Below are 23,977 nucleotides of genomic sequence, written 5' to 3' on the forward strand. Positions count from 1 at the left end.
TGTAATAGTGTGATAGTGTTAATGTGTTTTTGTAGTTAGACAATTTAATCTGCTTTTCTGCATTAAGGAAAAAGTCCTGCTTAGATTTTCTGAATCTGGGGTTTCTGCTAATTTGATGTTTTTTCCCTTTTGTCTTGTTTTGTCTTGTCATTTGTTTTTTGTTTAGGAAGCTCTGTCACTAAAACAAATTCCTCGTACATGCAAGCGCACTTGGCAATACAACTATTTCTGATTCTGATTCTCTTTTCACGTCTCACTTTCCTCTAAACTCTAAACCTGGAAATGATGCTAGTTTTAGTGATCTTACTCCTTAACTCTCTGATTATTTGCAGCTTGCAGACAACGTCCGTCTCATCCTGAAGCACGCTACACGGCGTCCTCCACCCTGTCCTCCACCCTGTCCTATCCCATTGGCTGATCTCAACCGGAGGTGTTGGCCATCGAGGCCGGTGCTCTCTCGATAAATTATAATTTATTATAATATAAATTATTATTTAAATCCATGAATAAAATCCACAACACACACACACACACACACACTTAATTGAATGTATTATTTTATTTGCAGAGCCCACTGTCACTTAGATGTGCAGTCATTTTAATTAGGGCTGCACGATATTAGGACAATAAGCGATATGCAATATTGTTGTTGAATATTGCAATAACAATATTTCTTGCGATATAACATTTTCCTAGAGAAACTAACACACACTAACACACACTAACATACACTAATGTACACTAACACACACTAATGTACACTAACACACACTAACGTACACTAACACACACTAATGTACACTAACACACACTAACATACACTAACGTACACTAACATACACTAACGTACACTAACACACACTAACGTACACTAACACACACTAATGTACACTAACACACACTAACGTACACTAACCGGAGCTGCTCCATGTGCCTGGGGCTGTGGAATCTCTCAGTCAGGACTGTCTGCAACTGTGCGCCATCTAGAGGTCAAACGATAAACTCACAAAGGTTTATTTATGACCTGGGGGTGATATTGCCAAGTATTGGCTCGCCTGCCTTCACACATATCCTCAGTATGCTGAAGCATTAAGAGTTTCTTTCACTGGAACTAAAGAGCCGAGCACAAACAACCCCACATCATCCCATCAACTGAACTTTACACTTGGCACAAAGCAGTTAGACAAGTACCGTTCTCTCGGGAACCACCTAAGGAACCACTAAACCCAGACTCGTCCATTGGATTGTCAGACAGAGAAGTGTGATTCATCACTCCAGAGAACACATCTCCTCCGCTCTAGAGTCTATTAACAGCGTACTTTACACCACTGCATCTGATGCTCTGCACTGCCCTTGGTGATGTATAGGGCTTGGAAACCCGTTCCATGAAGCTCTCTACACATTGTTCATGAGCTTATCTGAAGACCACGTGAAGTTTGGAGGTCTGTAGCTATTGGCTCTGCAGAACATTGGTGTCCTCGGTCCACTATGTGTCTCAGCATCCTCTGACCTGCTCTGTGATTTTACGTGGCCTACAACTTCATGGATAAGTTGCTGTAGTTCCCAATCGCTTCCACTTTGTTATAAGATCACTAACAGTTGACTTTGGAATCTTTAGTAAAGAGGAAATTTCCACGACCGGACTTATTGCCCAGGTGGCAATACCTGGTATCGTCCTATCACGGTACCATGCTGGAGTTCACTGAGCCCCTTTCATTAATGTGTGTAGAAGTGTTCTGCAGGCCGAGGTGCTCGATTTTATACACCTGTAACCATGGAAGTGACTGAAATACCTGAATTTAAAGATTTGGATGTGTTTGCGTCTATATCTAAATTATAGATAAATATGAATTATTTCTCTTCAGATACCAATATCTTACAATAGGAGTATAACCAGCAATGTATTTATGAAATAAACTACTAAAAATAATACTACTATTTGCACTATTTGTCTCACTTTGCCACACATACAATTACACGTCAAGTTTGCACTGAAATTAACTTCATTTTACTTATTAATTAATTTCCTCCAAATGTGTGATTTATGTGCTTTATTTATATTCTTCTCATATATCTTGTAGTTTTTGTTCTTAGCATTGCACTGACTTCAGGTTAGTTGTCACTTCACCCTGTGTGTACTGTCTGTCTGTAGGAGACACACAGTGTGACCACGCCCACCACCTGTCTGTCTGTAGGAGACACACAGTGTAACCACACCCACCACCTGTCTGTCTGTAGGAGACACACAGTGTGACCACGCCCACCACCTGTCTGTCTGTAGGAGACACACAGTGTGACCACGCCCACCACCTGTCTGTCTGTAGGAGACAATTCAATTCAATTCAATTTTATTTGTATAGCGCTTTTAGCAATTTTCATTGCCGCAAAGCAGCTTTACATAGTCAAAAGAATTATTTAGGTTTGTATGAAATGTGAATTTGTATGAATCAAAATGGTCAGTTTGTCCCTGGTGAGCAAGCCGAGGGCGACAGTGGCAAGGAAAAACTCCCTGAGATGGTAATAGGAAGAAACCTTGAGAGGAACCAGACTCAACAGGGAACCCATCCTCATCTGGGTGAAACAGAAAGCAGTAAATGATCTGCATTTATACAGTGTGTAGGGTGGGAGGCAGTTCAGCTATAATAGCTGATGTTAATTGATGTTAATATGGAGTCCAGGTAGTTATTGAAGACCCAGGTAGACTTGTAAGAAGTTCCAGTCATGAACTATCGAACTGTCAAGTCCCCAGAGAAACAGTTGCCAACACCAGTCAAGGCCAGAACCATTTTCTAGGAGACACACAGTGTAACCACACCCACCACCTGTCTGTCTGTAGGAAACAGAGTGTGACCACACCCACCACCTGTCTGTCTGTAGGAAACAGAGTGTAACCACACCCACCACCTGTCTGTCTGTAGGAAACAGAGTGTGACCACACCCACCACCTGTCTGTCTGTAGGAAACAGAGTGTGACCACACCCACCACCTGTCTGTCTGTAGGAAACAGAGTGTGACCACACCCACCACCTGTCTGTCTGTAGGAAACAGAGTGTGACCACGCCCACCACTTGTCTGTCTGTAGGAAACAGAGTGTGACCACACCCACCACCTGTCTGTCTGTAGGAAACAGAGTGTGACCACACCCACCACCTGTCTGTCTGTAGGAGACACAGAGTGTGACCACACCCACCACCTGTCTGTCTGTAGGAAACAGAGTGTGACCACACCCACCACCTGTCTGTCTGTAGGAAACAGAGTGTGACCACGCCCACCACTTGTCTGTCTGTAGGAAACAGAGTGTGACCACACCCACCACTTGTCTGTCTGTAGGAGACACAGAGTGTGACCACGCCCACCACCTGTCTGTCTGTAGGAAACAGAGTGTGACCACGCCCACCACTTGTCTGTCTGTAGGAAACAGAGTGTGACCACACCCACCACCTGTCTGTCTGTAGGAGACACAGAGTGTGACCACACCCACCACCTGTCTGTCTGTAGGAGACACACAGTGTGACCACGCCCACCACCTGTCTGTCTGTAGGAGACACACAGTGTAATCACACCCACCACCTGTCTGTCTGTAGGAGACACAAAGTGTGACCACACCCACCACCTGTCTGTCTGTAGGAGACACAGAGTGTAACCACGCCCACCACTTGTCTGTCTGTAGGAAACAGAGTGTGACCACACCCACCACCTGTCTGTCTGTAGGAGACACACAGTGTGACCACGCCCACCACCTGTCCCTTTGTCTCTACTGCTGCTGGACATCTGGACTTTCCATCAAAAAAGTGTCTGTCTATATCTATTTATTTTCCTCCAACATGAACTGCTGTATTAAATATCATGTAGTTTATCTTCTACCACTTAAACAACTTATTATTATTAATAATTTATTATTTTTTTATTATAAATAATAGTTTTTTTTCTGCGTATTGTAGGAAAGAGTTTATCATTAAAATGAAGCAGCTCTGTACTGGAGCAACACTAGACGTTCTTCCTTTCTATGCAGTGGGCGTGGCTTGAAACGACGTGCCGCACGCACATGCGCGCTGACGTAATGTGAAGCGTGATGACGTGTTTGTTTCGCGCTAGCCTGATGCTGGTCTCTGTGGAGGAGACTTCATCAGATCTTCCGCGGTAAACCTGTAAATAATGCGCATGCGTGCGGGCTGTAGCGCGCGGATAGCCGGCTGTGAGAGTTATTCTGGACTCTAAACTGGATAATTCTGTGACCGGTGAGTAAAAACCCGCCGACCGGCTTTATGCCGTTCCGTCTCTAGGCTAGGCTAGGCTAGGCTAAGCTAAGCTAAGCTAGGCTCTTCCTGCAGCATGTACCCTGCGTGGGGCGGTTATGGCGGCGGAGGCCCGCAGCCTCAGCACTTCGCCCCGCGCGCTCCTCCGTTCCGCGGCCCGCCCCCGCCCTCCGCCGGAGGTTTCCCCGGATATGGAGCTCCGGCTCCGGCGGCTCCGTCCAACTTCTCGAGTCTACACGAGCAGCACCTCCAGCAGATGCAGCAGCTCCAGCAGCTCCACCAGAGACAGCTTCAGTCAGTGCTGCACTACAACAACAACAATGCTAACAGTGCTAACAGTGCTAACCCCGGCTTCAGCGCCGCTCCGGGACCCCCGCCCCCTCCACCCTGGACCGGACCCGCGCCGGGATTCCCGCCGCCTCCGGCGCACTTTGACCCGGACCCTGCTCAGAGCAGAGGCGCGGCCCCACCGGAACCTCCACCTGCGGCGCCGAACACCACCAGTACCACCAGCACCACCAGCACGCCGGCCCCGACACACACCTCCACCGGCCCCGCCGAGACTGGAGCAGCAGACCCGAAGGAGAAGCCCGCTGACCTGGCCACCATGTCCCTGCAGGCAAGAGCCTTCTGTACCTTACACACACACACACACACACACACACACACACACACACGCCTCAGTGTCTTATCATCAGCACTCTCACTTCACACTACCATCAGTCCGGCACACAGTCAGTCCCACAGCACACCGGGTCAGGCTGCTGGGCCACACGTACAGGGAGAAGAGAGGGGTGGGACAGGCGGGGTGGCGGGGTGGCACAGGCGGGGTGGCGGGGTGGCACAGGCGGGGTGGGAGGACATGGGAAGGTTGAAGAAGAGACAAGCAGCTGCATTTTTGGATCCGCTGCAGAGGACGAATGCTGGACAGAGACAGACCCGCCAGGAGTGAGTTACAGTAGTCCAGTCCTGAAATAACCAGAGACTGAACAAGCGTCTGAATGACCTGTGTAGAAAGAAGTGTGAGAGTTCTTCTGATGTTGTAGTGTTGAATGTGTTGGGAAAGAGACAGTTGATGAGGTGAGTGAGGCCTGCAGGTCTTTAGATGGTCTTCTGGGGTCTTTTATGAGCTCCTGGTGAGTTGGCGTGTCCTTTTGGAGTAAATTTTGTAGAACGGTCACTCCTGGGAAGGTCTGTCACTTAGTTTTTCTCTATTTATTTATTTTTTACTTCAGCATGACGTGAGATCTAAATGATGTTTAATCTAAATAATAACTAAAACTGTATTTTATGTTTACTCTGGTTACTTTTGTGTAATAAAACTTATTTGCAAAAAAAAATCTGGAAGAGGCAGGGTTAGGGAAAAAGATTTTTCATGTCACTTTACACTGAGTCAGTTCTACACAGCACTAAATCTGTACTGCGATTCTTATAATAATTCAAATTCAAATTTTATTTGTCACGTACACAGTCATACACAGTACGATATGCAGTGAAATGCTTTTTCGACTACCATTGACCTTAAAATAAAAGCTTAAACATGAGAAATAAATATAAATAAAAGGTAATGCGGTAGAAAATAAAGGTAACTGGTAAAATATACTGTACAAATAAAATAAAGATAAAACTGTAAAGTGGGCGTGTCTATACGTTGAAGATATTTGGGCAATAAAATAGTTTGGGGGAACAAAGGATGAATAATAGAACACATCATGATGGTTTTTGGAATTTTTATCTGTCCGTTGTGCACGCGTCACATAAAGATTTAAATGGGGTTTTCACAGGTGTATTTGGCCGAGCTTAAAGAAACGTATGGACTTATTTTCATTGCAGTTGGGCCACAGGAAGAGAAGATGTGCTAATTTAAAATTTAAAGAAAAAACAACTTCAATTCATAAAATCGACCTAATCAGTTGTTCATCTCAAAATTAGAAAAACAGTTGTGCTGTACATTTTTAAAAACACGCTTGAGTGTGTATTTAAAGTCACGGGCACAACTAGTACCAAATAGATTGGTCATCAGTGTCCAGGTAGACAGACTGGTGGGACGTAAACACAGATCTAAATAAACCCTAAAGCACACTAATATGTGTGTGTGTGTGTGTGTGTGTGTGTGTGTGTGTGCGTGCGCGCGCATACAGGAGCAGCAGGATTATTGGTATAAACAGCACCTTCAAAACCTCCAGAAGCTAAAGTGTGAAAGAGAAAAGCAGGGGAGCACTGACACTTCTTCAGAGAAGCCACCAGTCCCGCCCCCACCCAATGATGCCCCGCCCCCTCCGCCACCCAAAGAGGAGCCTCCTCCTCCTCCCCCGCCTGATGACAAGGTGATCATTGTTGTCAAGGTTCAGCTTCATTACATTAAATCACTGTTGTACTTTGCTGATGTGTGTGTGTGTGTGTGTGTGTGTGTGTGTGTGTTTGTTTCAGCCCAGCATGGTGGAGTGTGCCGACCCGGTTGAGGCAGCCAGGTTGCAGCAGTTGCAGGCGGCAGCGGCTCGGTGGCAGCAGGTTCAGTATCACAGAGCGGGGTACCAGTACCAGGCCCTAATGCAGGAACACACACAGCTCCAACAGATCCTGCACCGGTACCAGCAGGTCATCCAGCAGCCTGCACACATACAGGTACACACACACACACACACACACACACACACACACACACACACACACACACACAGATACAGGTATACATAACCTGGTGCGCGGTCACAATGCCGACCTGTGAGCTTTTATATGGTTGACGATGAGTACAGTGCTATGAGTTAGCTTCATTAACGTTAAGTCACAGATATTTATTTTTTTTTTTTTCCTTCGATCTTCAGTCCATGTCTGTAGACCTGCAGTTGCAGCATTATGAAATGCAGCAGCAGCAGTTTGCTCCAGTGCTACAGGACTGGGAGAGACACTTTAAGCTCTGGCTGGACCAGTTCCAGGCGTACCCCCACAAAGACCAGTTACAGGAGTATGAAGGTCAATGGAGACAGTGGCAGGAGCAAATGAACTCTACTTCAGCTCATCTGAGCGAGCGAGTGACCACACTGAGGGGCATGAAACAGTCTTATGGAACCGGTGGTGTGGTAGGACCATATGGACAGCCACGACCTCCTGCACCAGACATGAGCCCCTCAATGGCACCAAATAGTAAGGATCCCTCCTCAGGCCCTTCTCAGACCACACATCCAGGCAATCTCCCAGGAGCAAATTCTGTAGAATCAGTTCCAGTTCCTGGATCAGAAGGTCCTATTTGTCCTCCTGGAATAGCACAAAGACAACCTGGTCCCCATGGAAGGTTTGAGGGCCCAAGAGGTCCAAGGTAGGGCATGCAAGTTCTCCTTGGATATGAAATGTATATTAAAATGTGTTGACTAGGGCTGCAGCTAACGATTATTTTAATAATAGATTAATTTTTTCTTTTTTTTTCTGATTAATCGGATAAAAACCTAAACCCAAGAAACGCATAAATTTTTAATCCTTTATTTAAAAACAGAACTAAAATTTTTAGAAAGTGCACAAACATGTTGCTCCTTGAGCTGTTATGATAATAATAATAGTAATAAAATAAAATAAAAATGGACGAACACAAAAAACATGTATGCTTTACATCTGCTAAATATATACAGTGGAACCTTGGATTACGAGCATAATTCATTCAGGAAGCAGCTCGTATTCCAAAACACTCAAAAACCAAATATAATTTTTTAAAACACATTAACGGAATCACTGCTGTAAAGTAAAAATAAAACTAATTAACCTCAACTTTACCTTTGAAAAGAATCGCGACAGGAGGTGGAAGTAGGAGGGGTCTGTGTGTGTTTGTGGGGGGGGGCACGGTGTCCAATGACGCACGCGCACACACACACACGTGGTCACAGTGTTATAGTAAACAGTACATGCGTGCACGGATGTTGATTATACCAGTAAGATACGCGCACTAGGACCCTGCAGCCTCCGCCGTGTATCTTTTCTCTACCTCCGTCTTGTCTATGAGGCGCCGAACTCTGCTAGCATCAGTGCGCGAGAGTGAGTGTGTTCACTCTGCTCTGCGCTCAACTGAATTTTTTTGGGGGAATTAAATGTCCTGCTTTGTGCGACACAACGAATCGATTATGAAATTCGTTGCCAACGCTTTTTGTAATCGATTTTTATTGATTTGTTGTTGCAGCCCTAGTGGAGACTAAATTCTATAGCTGTTGATTGGAAGATTGTGATATCAAATCATTTCCCTCTCACTGCTGGGGTTTTGAGCAAGATTTTCAACTTTAATTAAAAAAGTGAATGTTGAACTGTTTTCTTCACTTTAAATTGATATTTTGTAGGTTTGAAGCTCCTAGGGGTCCGAGGTTTGAACCACCATCACAACAACGGTTTGGTGGACCACCCAAATTTGATGGTGGTCAGCGCTTTGGAGTACCTCCTCGAGGCAATCAGATTCGACCAGGACCTCCAGGTAGATTTGAAAGTACACTGAGGCATAGTCCACCTTCCCGTTTTGAGAGACCCCCTGGACCACACCTGGGTCCTCCCACCGGTCCTCCTGCTGGTCTCCCCCTGGGTCCTCCCACTGGAGCTCCTACAGTTCCTCCTATTTTTCCTTCTACTGGTCCACCTCTACCATCTGGTTCTGGCTCACAAGATAAACCTGGTCCTGTAAATCAAACTAACTTGCAAATGGGGAAACCTGACTCTTCTCAAGGTTCACTACCTCGAAGTGCAACAACAGTTAAGAAGGAAGATAAAAGCCCTCAAAATGAAATGGAGCTTAAATCCATGTCAGATGATGTAATAGAGTCAGATGATGGTTTTTTTGTTCAAAGTGATCCTATTCCTCAGTCTAAAGTCGACATAAGCAAGAAGGTTGAGCCAGTCAGACAGGCTGTAAAGGAGGAGGAATCAGGAAAGGATTTTTCTAAAACTGCTTTAACATCCATGTCCATGCCTCCCCCACCAAGTCTATCCCAAAGTGCTGGCAATAAAATGGAAGCATCGAAAAATATCAGTGCAGCACAACACCGGACACAGCCTCAACAAGGCCCGTTCCAAACTGACATGCCCAAGGAACCACTTGGTACACCGCATGAGATGAATCAGAGTGGTCCTCCACGTGCTCTCCGTGGCCGTGGGAGAGGTCAGGGTCCTTTACAAATGCGAGGAAGAGGACGTGGACGTGGTCGAGGACAGATGGGCAGACCCATGGGTCCTCCATCGATGCCGGATCCCAGTTATCATGGGGAAGATGCTTCATATGACCATCAGCCACCATTGGAAGAGGATTATGGTTGGGGGGACCATTCCCAAGAACCCCATGGAATGATGAATGAACAGGAAGCTCATGAGATGTGGCAACCAGAAGAGCACCACTTCCAAAAAGAATACTATGAAGAGACAGAAGAGCGAGCACCACCTAGAGGCCGAATGGATCCTGCAGAGGGACCGCAGGAACATTGGGAGGAGGAACAATCGGAGTACTGGGAAGAGGGCGATCCATACTGGGCAGAGAGAAGACCTCCAATGATGCAGCATAGGCTCTCTTTTCCTCCTGATGGACCTAGGCGTCCTCCTTTTCACCCACGTTTCATGCACCATGGTCCAAGACATCCTCCACCACCAATGGACATGGAGCGTGACCCACGTGGCCCCCCTCCCCACATGGGCCCTCGTTTCCGACGTGGTGGTCCAGGTCCCTGGGGACCACCTCCTCCACGCCATGAGATGATGAGACGCCCTCCTCCACCACCTCATGAATTGTTGGAAAGGGAGCCAGTGCGTCCACCCGGGTATTGTGAAGACATGGACAGAGATCCTGATTGGCCTCATTCTCATGGCCGAGAACCCAGGCACCCTCGTGAAATATTAGAGAGGGATATGAGAAGGCCACCCATGCGCCGACATCCAATGGCAAGAGATAGGTGGAGACCTCCACATGAAGATCCTCAGGAGGCGTATGAAGAAGAATATGGTACTGAGTTTGGACCAGAGGACGATGGGTATGGAAGACCTCCATCTGAGTATCGTCCCCGAGATTACAGGGAAGACGAAGAATTCTACCTCTCGAGAGAGGAATGGAGACGAGAGCGGCCGGATCGTGATTTTCCTCCAGATCGTGATTTTCCTGCGCATCCACCACGTGGGCCACCACCAGAGCACCTTAGAGATGATTCCTGGAGGGAGGAAAGGGACAGACCATTTCCATATGAGAGTGAGGATCGAATCAGGTCAGATAGAAGGGGACCTGGTTATGCTGATGGATCTCTGTATAGGGACAGAGATCGGGAACCTCCATTTCATTCTCATCCTGATTGGGAAAGACCTCCACCACCTCCACTCCCAGAGAGGGTGTACCCGGATCCTAATGAAGAACCTCATCCTCTTTATGATCGGAACCCAGAGCTCTCCATGGCACCACAGAGCAGTGTTCCAGAAGCACAGATCTCACCAGGTGGAACCAAAACTGTTCTTGCGCTTTCTCAAAGGCAGCACGAGATCATTCTCAAGGCTGCTCAGGAGCTAAAATTGATCAGGTATGTAGATAGAGATGCTGAACATCGGAGTTTAGAGAGTTGGAGTGAACATTGTTGTGTTTTATTGGTTTGGTAGTTCATAATTTTTTTTTTTTTGTTCTTGTTTCTGGGGAACAAAAAAAAATAGAGAGATGCAGGAGAGTAAAAAAGTTCTGGGAGATGCTTCTAATCCAGAATCTGCTGTACTGCAACCTGAAATACCTGCTGGTCTTCTTGGACTTGAAATCCCCCGTGAGGTTAAAACTGCCCTTCAGGTACAGCCTTAAAATTTAAATTTTAATGTAATTGAGGTTTATAATAATTAGTTTGATGGTAAAACAGCTTCTGAGTTTGGGGAGTTACACGCATTCTTTTGTGTGGAATTGAACAGGATGTTTCTGGGAGACTCTTGGAAACTGGGATGCACCAGCTAAACTCGGTTGCGGATTTCCTTCATACACCAGCACCACCACCTCCCAAACCGACCTTCATCGCTAAAACCGTGGATTATGGTCATGGTCACGGTAAGTGCAGGCTTGTTTTACTGTCCTGAATATACTGGATGATGTTTTTGGAAACATGATGTACTTTTCCATAAACAGATGTGGGTACCAAGGTGGAAAGAATCTCATACGGGGAGAGGATAGTGTTGCGGCCTGATCCGCTGCCATCTGAGCGACCTTATGAGAAAGGTTGGTTTATTCGGCTTTTTTTAACGTTTTTATTTAATAGATTATAATTATTTTGCTAACTTATATGATAAATACTCTTTACATCCCAGAACTGCTTGGACGTCGTGATCCGTACTATGACAGAAGGGGCGATCCCTACCCGGACCAGCGGGAGTATGGAAGAGATCGGGAAAGAGAAATGTTCAGAGACAGGCCACCCCTAGATTACGACCGGGATCGACCTGAAAGGGAGCGCTTCTCCAGAGATGAGAGGTTTGATGAGAAGCTTTGCACGCGCCGTCTGTTTGGCTCTTCGTAGTCCGGCGTCTTCCGTCACCAATTTGTATCGGTCCTTTCTCCTGTTTTTAGGCCACCCCCAGGCCCACCTCGAGGTGCTTACAGGGATCGAGAGAGGGATGTCCGCGAGCACTCAAGTCGCTCCAGCAGAGATCGGGAGTCGTATACGCGACCGGGCTACGAGCGATCTTCATACGAGCGAGGTCTCGAGCGCTACGATCACGGGCCTTCAGGTTATGGAAGTGAGTTCAGGAAGATGTGCTTATCTGTAAATGCAGGAGGTAAGCTCAGACCCTGAGACATATGCTGTGTCTTCTCAGATGACAGGAGGAGTTACCCTGATGAACCTGCTCCACCTCCGTCTGCTCCCCAGCGGGTGGAGAAGAAACCCGAGACCAAGAACGTCGACGATATTCTGAAACCACCTGGACGAGCAAATCGTCCTGACAGGGTAAAAATTAAAACATCTACCTGTAATTTATATAGATAAACAATTAGAGTTCTTTTTTAAAAAATATTTAACTGTTTTAAAGCATAAAAGTAATTTGAGGAGTTACTGTAGCTGTACTTTGATTTGTTTGGTTTAATCTCAGATCGTGGTGATAATGCGAGGCTTACCAGGAAGTGGGAAAAGCCATCTGGCTAAACTCATCCGGGTTAGATCTCTCTTTCTCTCTCTCTCACACACACACACACACACACACACACACACGCCTTCGTATTGGGTCACAAGACCATAATGAGTGACGTGTCTTTCAGGATAAAGAGGTGGAGTTTGGAGGAGCTCCGCCCAGAGTCCTTGGCCTCGATGACTATTTCATGACTGAAGTGGAAAAAGAAGAGAAAGACCCTGATACTGGGAAACGTGTTAAGACTAAGGTTAGGACTTAGGACCCCTCAGGAATTAATAAAGTTCTGTGAATTTTGAATCTAACACACTTTTACAGAGGAACAGAAACCTTCATGCTGTAGGCGTTAAAAATTATTTATTTATACTGCAGTTCATTATGCAGTTCACTACCTGTATACACACACACACACACACACACTGTTTGCTGATGATCTGCATAATGTCGTAGGTCCTTGAGTACGAATATGAGCCGGAGATGGAGGACACGTACAGGAACAGCATGCTGAAGACCTTCAGGAAGACGCTGGACGATGGCTTCTTCCCCTTCATCATCCTCGACGCCATCAATGAGAGAGTGAAGTACTTCGATCAGTTCTGGAGTGCAGCCAAGACCAAAGGGTTTGAGGTGAGCAGCCCATCGATGTCTCACTGAGAGCACACAGCCGTCTGTCTCAGGAGCTGTCTCACTGTGTCTCACCTGTCTCCTGTCGCGCAGGTCTATGTGGCCGAAGTGTCTGCTGACCACCAGACCTGTGCCAAGAGGAACATCCACGGGCGCAAGCTGAAGGACATCACAAAGGTCTTTGATTGTTTTTTACATCATGTGTCTGTCTCAGAGGGAGTGGAGGGGGAACTGTGTGAGGACGGGACGAGGGGACGGATGTCTGTTGTGCGAATGTGAAGTGGAGTGGACACGATTAGGACGCAGGTGTTTAGGGATGTGAAGGAGGAGAAGAGGTGGAGTGAGTCAGGGTGACATGGGCTGTTACAAGATTTATAAGTGAACAGTGCGGTGTGTGTGTGTGTTGGCACAGCTGGCGAACATCTGGGAGTCGGCCCCAGTGCACATGGCACGCCTGGACCTCCGCTCGCTCCTGCAGGACGCCGCCATCGAGGAGGTGTGTACAGTACATCTCTCTTTCTCTCTCACACACACACACACAGCTCACCACCACCATCCTGTTGATGAATCTGTGTATGTCTGGCAGGTGGAGATGGAGGACTTCACCCCGTCTGAGACGGACGCCGTGGCTGAGGAGAAGAAGGAGGAAGAGGAGGAGGCGGATCTGGTAGGACTTTAATGTTCCTGCATGTGTTCTGTCTAAACATACTGAGCGTCTCCATCCCCCCCCTTCTCCTTTTTTCTTCACCCCCCCCCTTCTCCTTTTTTCTTCACCCCCCCCACCACACTTCTCCCCCCCCCCCCCCCCCCCCAGGCTCCTTTCTCCTCTCATTTTGGGTTTTTAATGTTTTAAATTTTTAAACTCCTGGATAGTGTGTGAAGTGTTTATAAATGATCTTAATAATTAAAAAGCGTTATAGAATCTGCTTCATAGCTAATTATTTTAGTAATGACATCAATTAAACACTTTATTCTAATTTTTTATTTTTATTTTGATGAAACGATTGTGTGTGTGATGTTTTGGCTTAAATTGTTGACTTATTGCTCATCAGTGCTTTTAAAAACAATGATTAATTACAGACAATAGTTTTAAGAGTGTAATGTAATTAATTAATTGTTGACAGAAAACAGTTAAAACATCACATGAACACATTACACACAAACTTACATTATAAACAATTACGCATGTAGACTTTAAATAGAGATAAAATAATAAATATAATAAATATTTACATTACTAGACTAGACATAAACCCTACAGATCTACAGATTTTTCTAGGAATTTGGATCACATGGGCTTTAATTTTTCCATCTGGATAATAGAGACTGTTTCACAGAGTGAGACGTCTAGACGGTTACAGCGAGTCTTAAGTACGTCTGTAAGTCTGACTCGGGATGAATTCAGTTCAGCTCGTGTACACTAACATCTTTGCCATATGCGTTGAAAAACCAAATAGGAAAAGGCTGACCCATACAGTATTAATGTGTGTGACGGCGCCAAAAAATGTGTGTGACGAGGGACACTCTGAAGGTGTGCACCTGTCCCACTGAGATGAGACAAACTGATCAGACTTACACAGGTTTGATTTGGAGCATTGAAGACGGTGTACGACTTTGAATATAATTAGTGTTAATGGAACGAGTGTGTGTGTTTCATATGTGTACAGAAGTATAAAGAGTTAAGTTTTAAAGTGATAGTAATATCTACCGTATAACTTTTATGACCTAGAGTAAAGCTAGAAAGCACTATAGTACAGTTACTGAAGTCTACAGTGTCTGATTTAACTCCAGAAAAAGTAAACATAAAGTAAAGCTATCATGTGTATAATGAAGTCCCTAATGTCTATGATGATGATTTTTTATTTGTAATGAAGCTGGTTTCATATCTACAATAAAGTAGGGCTGGGCGATTTGGCCTAAAATCAAAATCTTGATTAATTGAACATTTTAACTCGATTACGATTAATGAACGATTATTTTATTTATTTATTTATTTATTTATTTGCCCTCATAGTTCGATGACAAGTTTTGTACAGTAAATATGCTCACATATTATAACTAAGAGATTTTTGCTCTTGTTGCTCAGTTGTCTCAGTGTTTAAGCTCTCCATGCTCGACATGTCGGCGGAATAGCGTAACGGAGCGGGGTCATGTGACTCCACACGCGGTAGTGTTTTTAAAGGGAAAGTAATTGAAATAATTGACCTGGGAAAATTTGATCGATTATAGGTTCTGAATGTCGATTTCGATTACTTTTCGATTAATTGCCCAGCCCTACAATAAGTTCCGTTCAGGGTTAGATCCATTCGGTTTTGTTTGTTTAACGCTTTTAATGATGGACATCGTAACAAATCAGCTTCATGACCGTGTCTGTAATAAGAAGTGATGGTGCTAAGGGAAACCCTCCGTGAGAAACCCTGTGGCAGATGAGAAGGGAACCCATCCTCATCTGGGTAGAAAATATTGTATTCTCATATTTACAAAAATGCTTGATTAAATAAATAGGTTTTTAGCCTGGACTTAAACACTGAGACTGTGTCTGAGTCCCGAACACTATTTGGAAGACTATTCCATAATTTTGGGGCTTTGTAAGAAAAAGCTCTGCCCCCAGTTGTATTTTTCATAATACGCGGTACTGATAAGCAGCCTGCATCCTTTGATCGAAGTAGGCGTGGCGGATCGTAAGACACTAGCAGTTCGCTCAGATACTGCGACGCGAGACTATTTAATGCTTTATATGTCAAGAGTAGTATTTTAAAATCAATGCAAAATTTCACAGGGAGCCAATGCAGTGAAGATAAGATAGGGGTGATGTGCTCGTATCTTCTGGTTCTAGTGAGGACTCTCGCTGCTGCATTCTGGACTAGCTGAAGCTTGTTTATGCACCTAGTTGAACAACCAGACAATAAGGCATTACAATAGTCCAACCTAGAGGTGATAAATGCATGAACTAGTTTTTCTGCATCATTTGGCGACAATATATTTCTTATCCTGGCAATATTTCTGAGATGAAAGAATGCTATCCTGGTAATATTATCTACATGAGCTTCAAATGAAAGGCTGGAATCAATAATCACACCAAGGTCTTTAACTGTTGCACTTGATGGAACAGAAATGCCATCTAAAGTTACAGAGTGATCTAAAATTTTACTCCTAGCTGTATGCGGTCCTATGACTAGAACTTCTGTCTTATCAGGATTCAGCAGAAGGAAGTTAATTAGCATCCAATTTCTTATGTCCTGCACACATTGCTCAACTTTAGGAAACTGTTTTTTCTCATCAGGTTTTGCTGTGTGATATAACTGTGAGTCATAGCAGTGAAAACTAATACCATGCTTACGGATTATGTTGCCCAGAGGAAGCATGTATAGGGGAAAAAAGCAGTGGGCCTAAAACTGAACCCTGCGGAACGCCAAACTCCATTAGACAACATGCAGAATAATCACCATTTAAATCTACATACTGATACCGATGGGTCAGATAGGATCTGAGCCAGGAGAGGGCTGTACCCTTAATTCCTACTACATTTTCTAATCTGTAAAGAAGAATACTATGATCAATAGTGTCAAAAGTGCTGATTCTGTGCTGTGATGAGGTCTAAATCCTGACTGATACAGGTTGTCTATGCCACTCCTATGTAGATATAAACAGAGCTCCTACACTATACTCTTTTCGTTTATGGCCACATGTCATTATTGTGTATAGTTAACTTATTACTGTCTGTGACAAAGTAGTGACTAAATTAGTTTATTTTTCTGCAGTAAAGATAATGTTTATTTTAAAGTCATCTCTAATAAACACCATGGCCTAAGTAAATGTTGTGTATACACTGAGACTGTGTGTGTGTGTGTGTGTTGGGGGGGGGGGGGGGGGGTGTATGTGGTGTGTCTGATAAAAGCGTGTGTAGTAATAAAGCCTAGCATAAAGTTATCCGTGTCAGACGTCTGCAGTAAATCTGATGTTTAGTGTGTAACGGCTTTGATGTACTTGTCACTGTGTGCATTAACTGTGTTTAATAAGTACAGTAAAGCTATTTATGTCTACTGAAAACTTTATATTCCTATAGTAAAGCTCAGAGGGCTGTTTATATATACACACACACACACGTGCGCACACACACACAGTATCTTACAAGCAACCCCGTTATTGTATGTTCTGAAGGGACAACACTGTAGAAATGAAACTCGGACGTACTATAGAGTCGTCAGTGTACAGTGTGTATATCAGTACAGATTTAATGTCCAACAATAACTCAACATACTGACTTTACTGTCCAAATAACTGGCAGTGAAAATAAGTACACCCTCAGTGAACATGTCCAACCTGTGTCCAGAGTGTCAGTGGTGTGTGTGTGTGTGTGTGTGTGTGTGTGAGCTCTGTCGTTATCTATCACGGCTTTAGTCCTCCTGGACCTGGACTTCACCAGAGCTGCACATGTTGTTAATGAGATGCACATGTTGCTCCTCCATAATGACATCATGGAGCTGCTGGATGTCACACACACACACACACACACTCGGCGCTTCACCACCTTCCGCTTTAGGACGTCCCACAGGTGATCAATAGGGTTCAGGTCTGGAGACAAACCCGTCCACTGACACACACATGGACATGATGAATAGGTCATGTGACTCTGCATGGTTAAAGATGAAAAGCTGTTATCACTGAGGGTGTACTTACTTTTGCTGCCAGTTATTATTTTGACACTAATGTCTGTATGTAGAGTTATTTTCAGTAAATCTGTTCTGTTATACAAACTGCACACTGACGAGTCTAAAATATATCAGGTTTCGTTTCTATAGTCTTGTCCTGTGAGAAGATAAACAAACATGTTTACTGATATTAGAGGGGTGTACTTACTTTTGTGAGTGTGTGTATGTTTACAGTTTTTTAAAAAGTTGTTTACAGAGTATTACAGACACATTGCCCATGTCGAGTAATAAAACATGATTTAACATTCTACATACTGTATATATTATGTATTATATATTATATTCCACAATGTACTGGTTCCCAGTCCTGGGGGTGTGTGTGTGTGTGTGTGTGTGTGTGTGTGAGAGAGAATGAGTTTGTGTCCCTTGTAAACCTGGTGAAGTGTACATGTTGTGATTAAATGTGTAACATGGTGTAAGTGTGAGGGACCCTCAGCTGGGTCTCATGTCCCCCCTCAGTGTGTGTGTGTGTGTGTGTGTGTGTGTGTGTGTGTGTGTGTGTGTGTGTGTGTGTGTGTGTGTGTGTGTGTGTGTGTGTGTGTGTGTGTGTGTGTGTGTGTGTGTGTGTGTGTGTGTGTGTGTGTGTGTGTGTGTGTGAGTCTGAGATTTGAACACTCCAGTGCTGACTGCGCTCCAAACTCTGATTATGACATCATCACTACCTGGCATGTTCTGTGACTCCATACAGAGACAGTGTTACACATGATCAGATAACCTTCTGGCTAACTCTTATCTTTTGAAAGCATCATTTTCACACTGTGCTCCTCTTCAGAGAGACGTCATCCCTCGCTCCAGCTCTCTTTCTCTCTCTCTCTCTCTCTTTCTCTCTCTCTCATATGGCTGATCATTAATGGCTGGAGTCTCTTTTTGTAATCTAGGGATACCTTCCCAAAAGCAAATGGGAGATGGACACGTCCGAGGCCAAACTGGGTGCGTATCCTGTTTATACACCACACATCCTTCCTCCTTATATACACACACACACACACACACACACACACACACTGCTCAGGGCTGGTTGATGCTGCAAAACCTTAATACATAAAAAAAAACAAACACATTTTAATACCTGTGTTAACACACGTTGTTAGTTTATTGTAAATGATGAGGTGAAGTGTTGATGTTTGTGTGTAAATGTCTCCATCACCCACCCGGTGTCTCACTCAGTATCTTTACATGGTGGTCTGTTAGTCTGACTAAAGCCATAGTCCTAAATCTAATGTACTGACTCAAATCCGTACTAAACCGAGCGTCTCAGAGTCAGACTCTAACTCGGGTAATGGAGTCGAGCTGCTCCCACATTTCGCGTCTGAATCGGCCGAGGCGCTCCACGTGCGCTCCACGGTTCCGCCCCGGGCTTCGACCCGACGGGTTACAGTAGAGAAACTGGCTACCAGAACTGTGATGTCGTCCGCCTTCAGATAAACGGCGTAACCATGAGGGGGGCGCGTGTGTCTCGTCTGTACACACAGTGTGAGACACGGTGTGCCGCGGAGTCTCTGTGTTCAGGGGTAGCTCAGTGGTTAAGGCATTGGATTAGGGTTCAGAAGATCCCAGGTTCAAACCCCACAACCACCAAGTTGCCACTGTTGGGCCCTTGAGCGCGGCCCTTAACCCTCAACTGCTCAGATGTGTAATGAGATAAAAATGTAAGTCGCTCTGGATAAGAGAGTCTGCCAAATGCCTAAATGTAAATGTTCACCGCTCCATATGGACCAGTGTAGTGTTGTGGTGTTTGATGTAATAAAGACAATACCAAGCTGAAACAGGGCATAGCGCCACCTACTGTAGGGGAGTCAGACATATGTGTGTGTGTGTGTGTGTGTGTGTGTGTGTGTGTGTGTGTGTACTGGGGCAGTTAAATATCTGTGTTAAACTATAACCTGCTCTGCACTCCACTGTGTGTGTAAACATACTGAGTGTGACCGTGCATGTTATTATCATTATTACATGTTATAATATTATTCTCACCATCTTATAATAATTAAGTGATTACACAAGTAGCAGTTGCCATGACGATGACCTGTGTGACCTTTGACTTCGTACAGATAAGCTGGACGGTTTAGCTGGAGGAGGAAAGAGGAAGCGAGACATCTCGGCTATGGAGGACTTTTTACAGCTTCCGGACGATTACGCCAGCCGCATGTCCCAGCCGGGCAAGAAGAGGGTGAATATCCCACGAAAACGCCCACTTCACCCCTCACACTCTCTGTGTCTCTCTCTGTCTCCCTCTGTGTCTCCCTCTGTCTCCCTCTATGTCTCTCCCTCTGTGTTTCTACATCTCGCTACCTCTGTGTGCGTCTCTCTCTTTCTGTTTGTCTTTTTATCTCTCTATGTCTGTGTCCCTCTCTCTGTCTCTTTATCTGTCTTACCCTCTCTGTCTCCCTCTCTCAGTCTCTCACAGTCTCTCAGACAGTCTTTCTCTCCCTCTCCCTCTCTCTCTTTCTCTCTGTGTCTATCTCTTTCTCTTTCTGTCTCTCTTTCTGTCTCTCTGTCTATCTCTTTCTGTGTGTGTGTCTCTCTCTCTGTCTGTGTGTGTGTCTCTCTCTCTCTCTCTCTCTCTCTCCCTCTGAATTCAGTTCAGTTCAGAAGAGCTTTATTGGCATGAATGTTAACAGAAGTATTATTTTCCCCCTAAAATCATTAGAAAACATTAATTACATTAATCTGAATTTATAAACCTTTACAGTATAAACATTATAAACATATTAGTTTCTCTCTGTCTCTCTCTTTTCCTCTCTCTGTCTTTCTGTCTGTCTCCCTCTCTCTCTGTCTCTCCCTATATGTCTCTTTCCCTATGTGTCTCTCTCTCTCTGTCTCTCTCCCTATGTCTCTCTCTCTCTCCCCATGTGTCTTTCCCCTATGTGTCTCTCTCTGTCTCTCTCTGTCTCTCCCTATATGTCTCTAACTCTTTCTCTCTCTCCCCCCCATGTGTCTTTCTCTGTGACTACCTCTCTCTGTCTCTCTTTCCCTCTTTTTGTCTTTCTCTCCATCTCTATCTGTCTCTCTCTCTCCCTCCTCCCTTTCTCTGTCACAGCTCTGTTATACAGCGGTCATCAGTGACGCGTGGTCTGATAAGTGTGTGTGTGTGTGTGTGTGTGTGTGTGTGTGTGTGTGTGGTAGGTGCGCTGGGCTGATCTGGAGGAGCAGAAGGACGCTGATCGTAAGCGAGCGATCGGGTTTGTAGTGGGACAGACGGACTGGGAGAAGATCACGGACGAGAGCGGACAGTTAGCTCAGCGTGCGCTCAATCGCACTAAATATTTTTAGAGCTGTTTATACTGGGCCTCTGTACACACTGCACACGGTGAGTGGACACACGGCACGTCTCCAATCACACGGGCATGGGGGGGGGCGGGCATCAGACACAGAGCCAGACACACTAAGGTCAATGGAGTGAGATAGGTGTTTTAACACACACACACACACACACACACACACACACAGTGCATCAGTGGGTAAATGTACAGCTACGGTAAAGACGGGTGTGTGAGGGGTGGTATTTGGGGCGTGCGCAGATAATGGGCGGGGTGAGACAGGAGTGTGGGCGGATGTCATGTGAGTGTGGGCGGAGTTTACAGGAGTTCTCGGTGTTATTGGGATAAAGGTGTTAAAAGTGTTCATTTGTGTGTTTCAGGTTTTTTCTCGGCGGTCATCATGATGGGAGGAGCTCCATGCTGTGATTAATTGTGCTGATTAGGCCACGCCCCTCTGACTCCTCCCCCTGCAGTATCTTAAATGTTTTCTTACCCTGAATGTTTCTTTTTTAGTTTTTATGCGTTACTCAGGTGATGACCTGCAGTTATTGATGTTTATTTGATGCGAAGTGTTAATGTTCTTTTGTTTTTTAATTGATATTCTCCATGTGTTTCTCACACACACACCCTAATAAACAGCACAGTAAACAGTGTGACACACACTAGGCTCTGAGCTCGTTATTTCACGCCCCCTTGCAGCGTCCTGTGATGAGGAGGAGCTACAGGTAAGATCAGAACACATTAATAACATCTACCTGGAGTTACAACATCCCGGTGATCAGTGTGTGCGAAATCCCCAAAGTGTGTGTGATTCAAACTAATCAGACCCAGTAAAGAGTGAGCGAGAGACGGAGGTGTGAAGCTGAGTTTAACCAGCAGATGGCAGAGTAACTCAGTGATCACACACAGGTCCTAAGGCTGCTTTCACACTACAGACTCAGGCAGGGTCCGAGTACGCTCAACCCCAAACTCCGGTACTGTTGTGTAATGTGACCGCTCCGTACTGTACCCGGGCCCGGATCAGCACACTCCACTTAAAGGGGATCCTGTGTACGGGACGGGGTACTCGGATACGGCTCGGACCAGATATAAGCTTACCGTACCTGAACACGGGCGTTAAAACACCACGCACCGATCTCGTCTTCTGAACCGCACGGCCAGAACCAGGAGGAAGGCAGGCGAGAGGGTCGGTCCTGATATTCTCTCCAAAAATCTCAGCAACATTAGGTATCGCGCGGAATATACTACTCTTCTTCTGCTGTGTTTATTGACGACTCGCAAACCAACTAGATTCATTTTGCCCCTGCTGCATTGACGAGTGTAAATACACGAGTGTACTCGGGTACGGGACAGTAATACTAATGCAGCCGTTCTTAGTGTGAAAGCAGCGTTAAAATAATTGGGTAAACATGCTTGTACTTATGTAAAAATGTCTTTTTCAGGGTGCCGAGTGTTCTTTTGTTTATGTCTTTGCGTACACCCGTGAGAAAACATTGTGAAAACAGAAAGAAAAAGCAGTAATGGAGATGAACGAGTGTCTGACATGAGGAGCGTTCCTTAGTGTTGGTTTATCTTGTACAGACCTGGCAACCTTTACACACGTAGCATCATGTTAAACAGAGCTCCTGTGCTACGTTCTCCCTCTGTTACACACAGATGATTAAATCAGCAGAGGTCTGTTATGTGATGTCATATCTGTGTTTTTTATTTGGGTAATGTTACACATATGTATAGACATGCAGGAAGTAAACACACCCCCAGAGTTTGATGTAAAATGTCTCCACCAGGATGTGTTGGACGTGTCGGTGAGTAAGGTTTAGTTATTAATACATGATTAACACTCTGTTGACTTTCTTTTAGCGGCCTTAAGAGTGACAACCGTTCTGTGAAGAACAGTGTGAAGACGGGTTTCAGAAGACCCGGAGGTCGAGCAGCTCATAACTCCGCCCATGTTTTAGCCTTGTTTTTTTTTCAAACTGAACTATAATTGCGTTAACAGCAGATCCAGGATTTCAGGATTCCCAGCTGTGCGTGTTTGGGACGGTCCATGGAAGGCACAGGTAATAATGGGTCTGTTCCACTCTGGGGAAAAAAAAGGAAAACGTAATCCTAATAATATATTTTATCATAAGGATATGGGGTGTATTTACTTCTTGCATATCTGTGTTATGTACATAACTTTATTATACTTGGGCGAATTTAAGACTGAGCTTTTTTTAGGGGGTTTGACAAAAGTGTGGCGTTAGCCATTAAGGAATTACAGTCATTCTCATACACATCCATTATGGTGGCTCATAAATAATGGGACAAATGGCTGCCAGGCCAGGTGTGTACTGTTTCCTCGTTACGCCATGGCTAATCAAGCAGTTAAAAGTCCTAGGGCTGATAAAAGAGGAATGAAAAGCTTTGTAGTGGACTCGGAAATCACGGAGGCACAGGTGCAGTAAAAACACTGGATGAGCATTTATTGATGTGCAGCAAATTATAAGAAAACCACACACAGGTGCTGGAGGTGTGTACGGCCGTAGCGGGAGGTGAGCAGGCTGGGGAAGCAGAGGCGCAGGTGCGTAGGCTGCTCGTCGGCAGGGAGTGCACGCAGGGGGATCGTAGGGATCGGAGTATGTTATGATTCACCCTAGCTGATGCCGGTGAGCCATGGCACCCCGCCCCTTTCTGGAGCGTTTTAGTGCTATCCATGGTCCTGGTTGAGCCCTGTTTGTCTTTCTTTGGTGACGAGAGAGGAGATGATCTCCTACAGGACGACACTGGCTATGCGCTCGTCACCACAGGCAGTAAGTGTTTTTACTTACTGAAGACGACTGGAAGGCAGAAGGACTCAAAAACAAGCGTTAGCTAAAGTAAAGGCCTGGCAAAGCATCTCGAGGAAGGAAACTCAGCATCTGGTCATGAGAATGGGCTCCAGACTTCAGGCAGTCACTGACTGCAAAGGATTTTCATCCAAGTATTAAATGCAATCCTTATGTCCCATTATTTACGAACACGCCGATAGTGTGTTTATGAAAATGGCTGT

At 45.2% G+C, this 23,977-nt stretch overlaps 1 protein-coding gene across 1 annotated transcript; it reads left to right on the top strand.

The window, feature by feature from the left end:
* Nucleotides 1-4,085: 4,085 nt before the first annotated feature.
* Nucleotides 4,086-21,608, top strand: ylpm1 (YLP motif containing 1). Its single transcript, XM_053488604.1, has 21 exons — nt 4,086-4,875; nt 6,398-6,583; nt 6,687-6,881; nt 7,082-7,572; nt 8,576-10,777; nt 10,905-11,031; nt 11,148-11,280; nt 11,359-11,448; nt 11,538-11,700; nt 11,797-11,966; nt 12,045-12,175; nt 12,318-12,380; nt 12,484-12,603; nt 12,804-12,980; nt 13,071-13,154; nt 13,390-13,473; nt 13,564-13,644; nt 18,568-18,619; nt 19,738-19,856; nt 20,813-20,996; nt 21,327-21,608. The coding sequence occupies exons 1-20, from the start codon at nt 4,333-4,335 to the stop codon at nt 20,957-20,959; spliced, it is 5,358 nt and encodes a 1,785-aa protein (XP_053344579.1). The 5' UTR covers nt 4,086-4,332; the 3' UTR covers nt 20,960-20,996; nt 21,327-21,608.
* The last annotated feature ends 2,369 nt before the right edge of the window (nt 21,609-23,977 follow it).

This window comes from Clarias gariepinus, chromosome 27 (genome assembly GCF_024256425.1).
Source record: "Clarias gariepinus isolate MV-2021 ecotype Netherlands chromosome 27, CGAR_prim_01v2, whole genome shotgun sequence".
NCBI lineage: Eukaryota > Metazoa > Chordata > Actinopteri > Siluriformes > Clariidae > Clarias > Clarias gariepinus.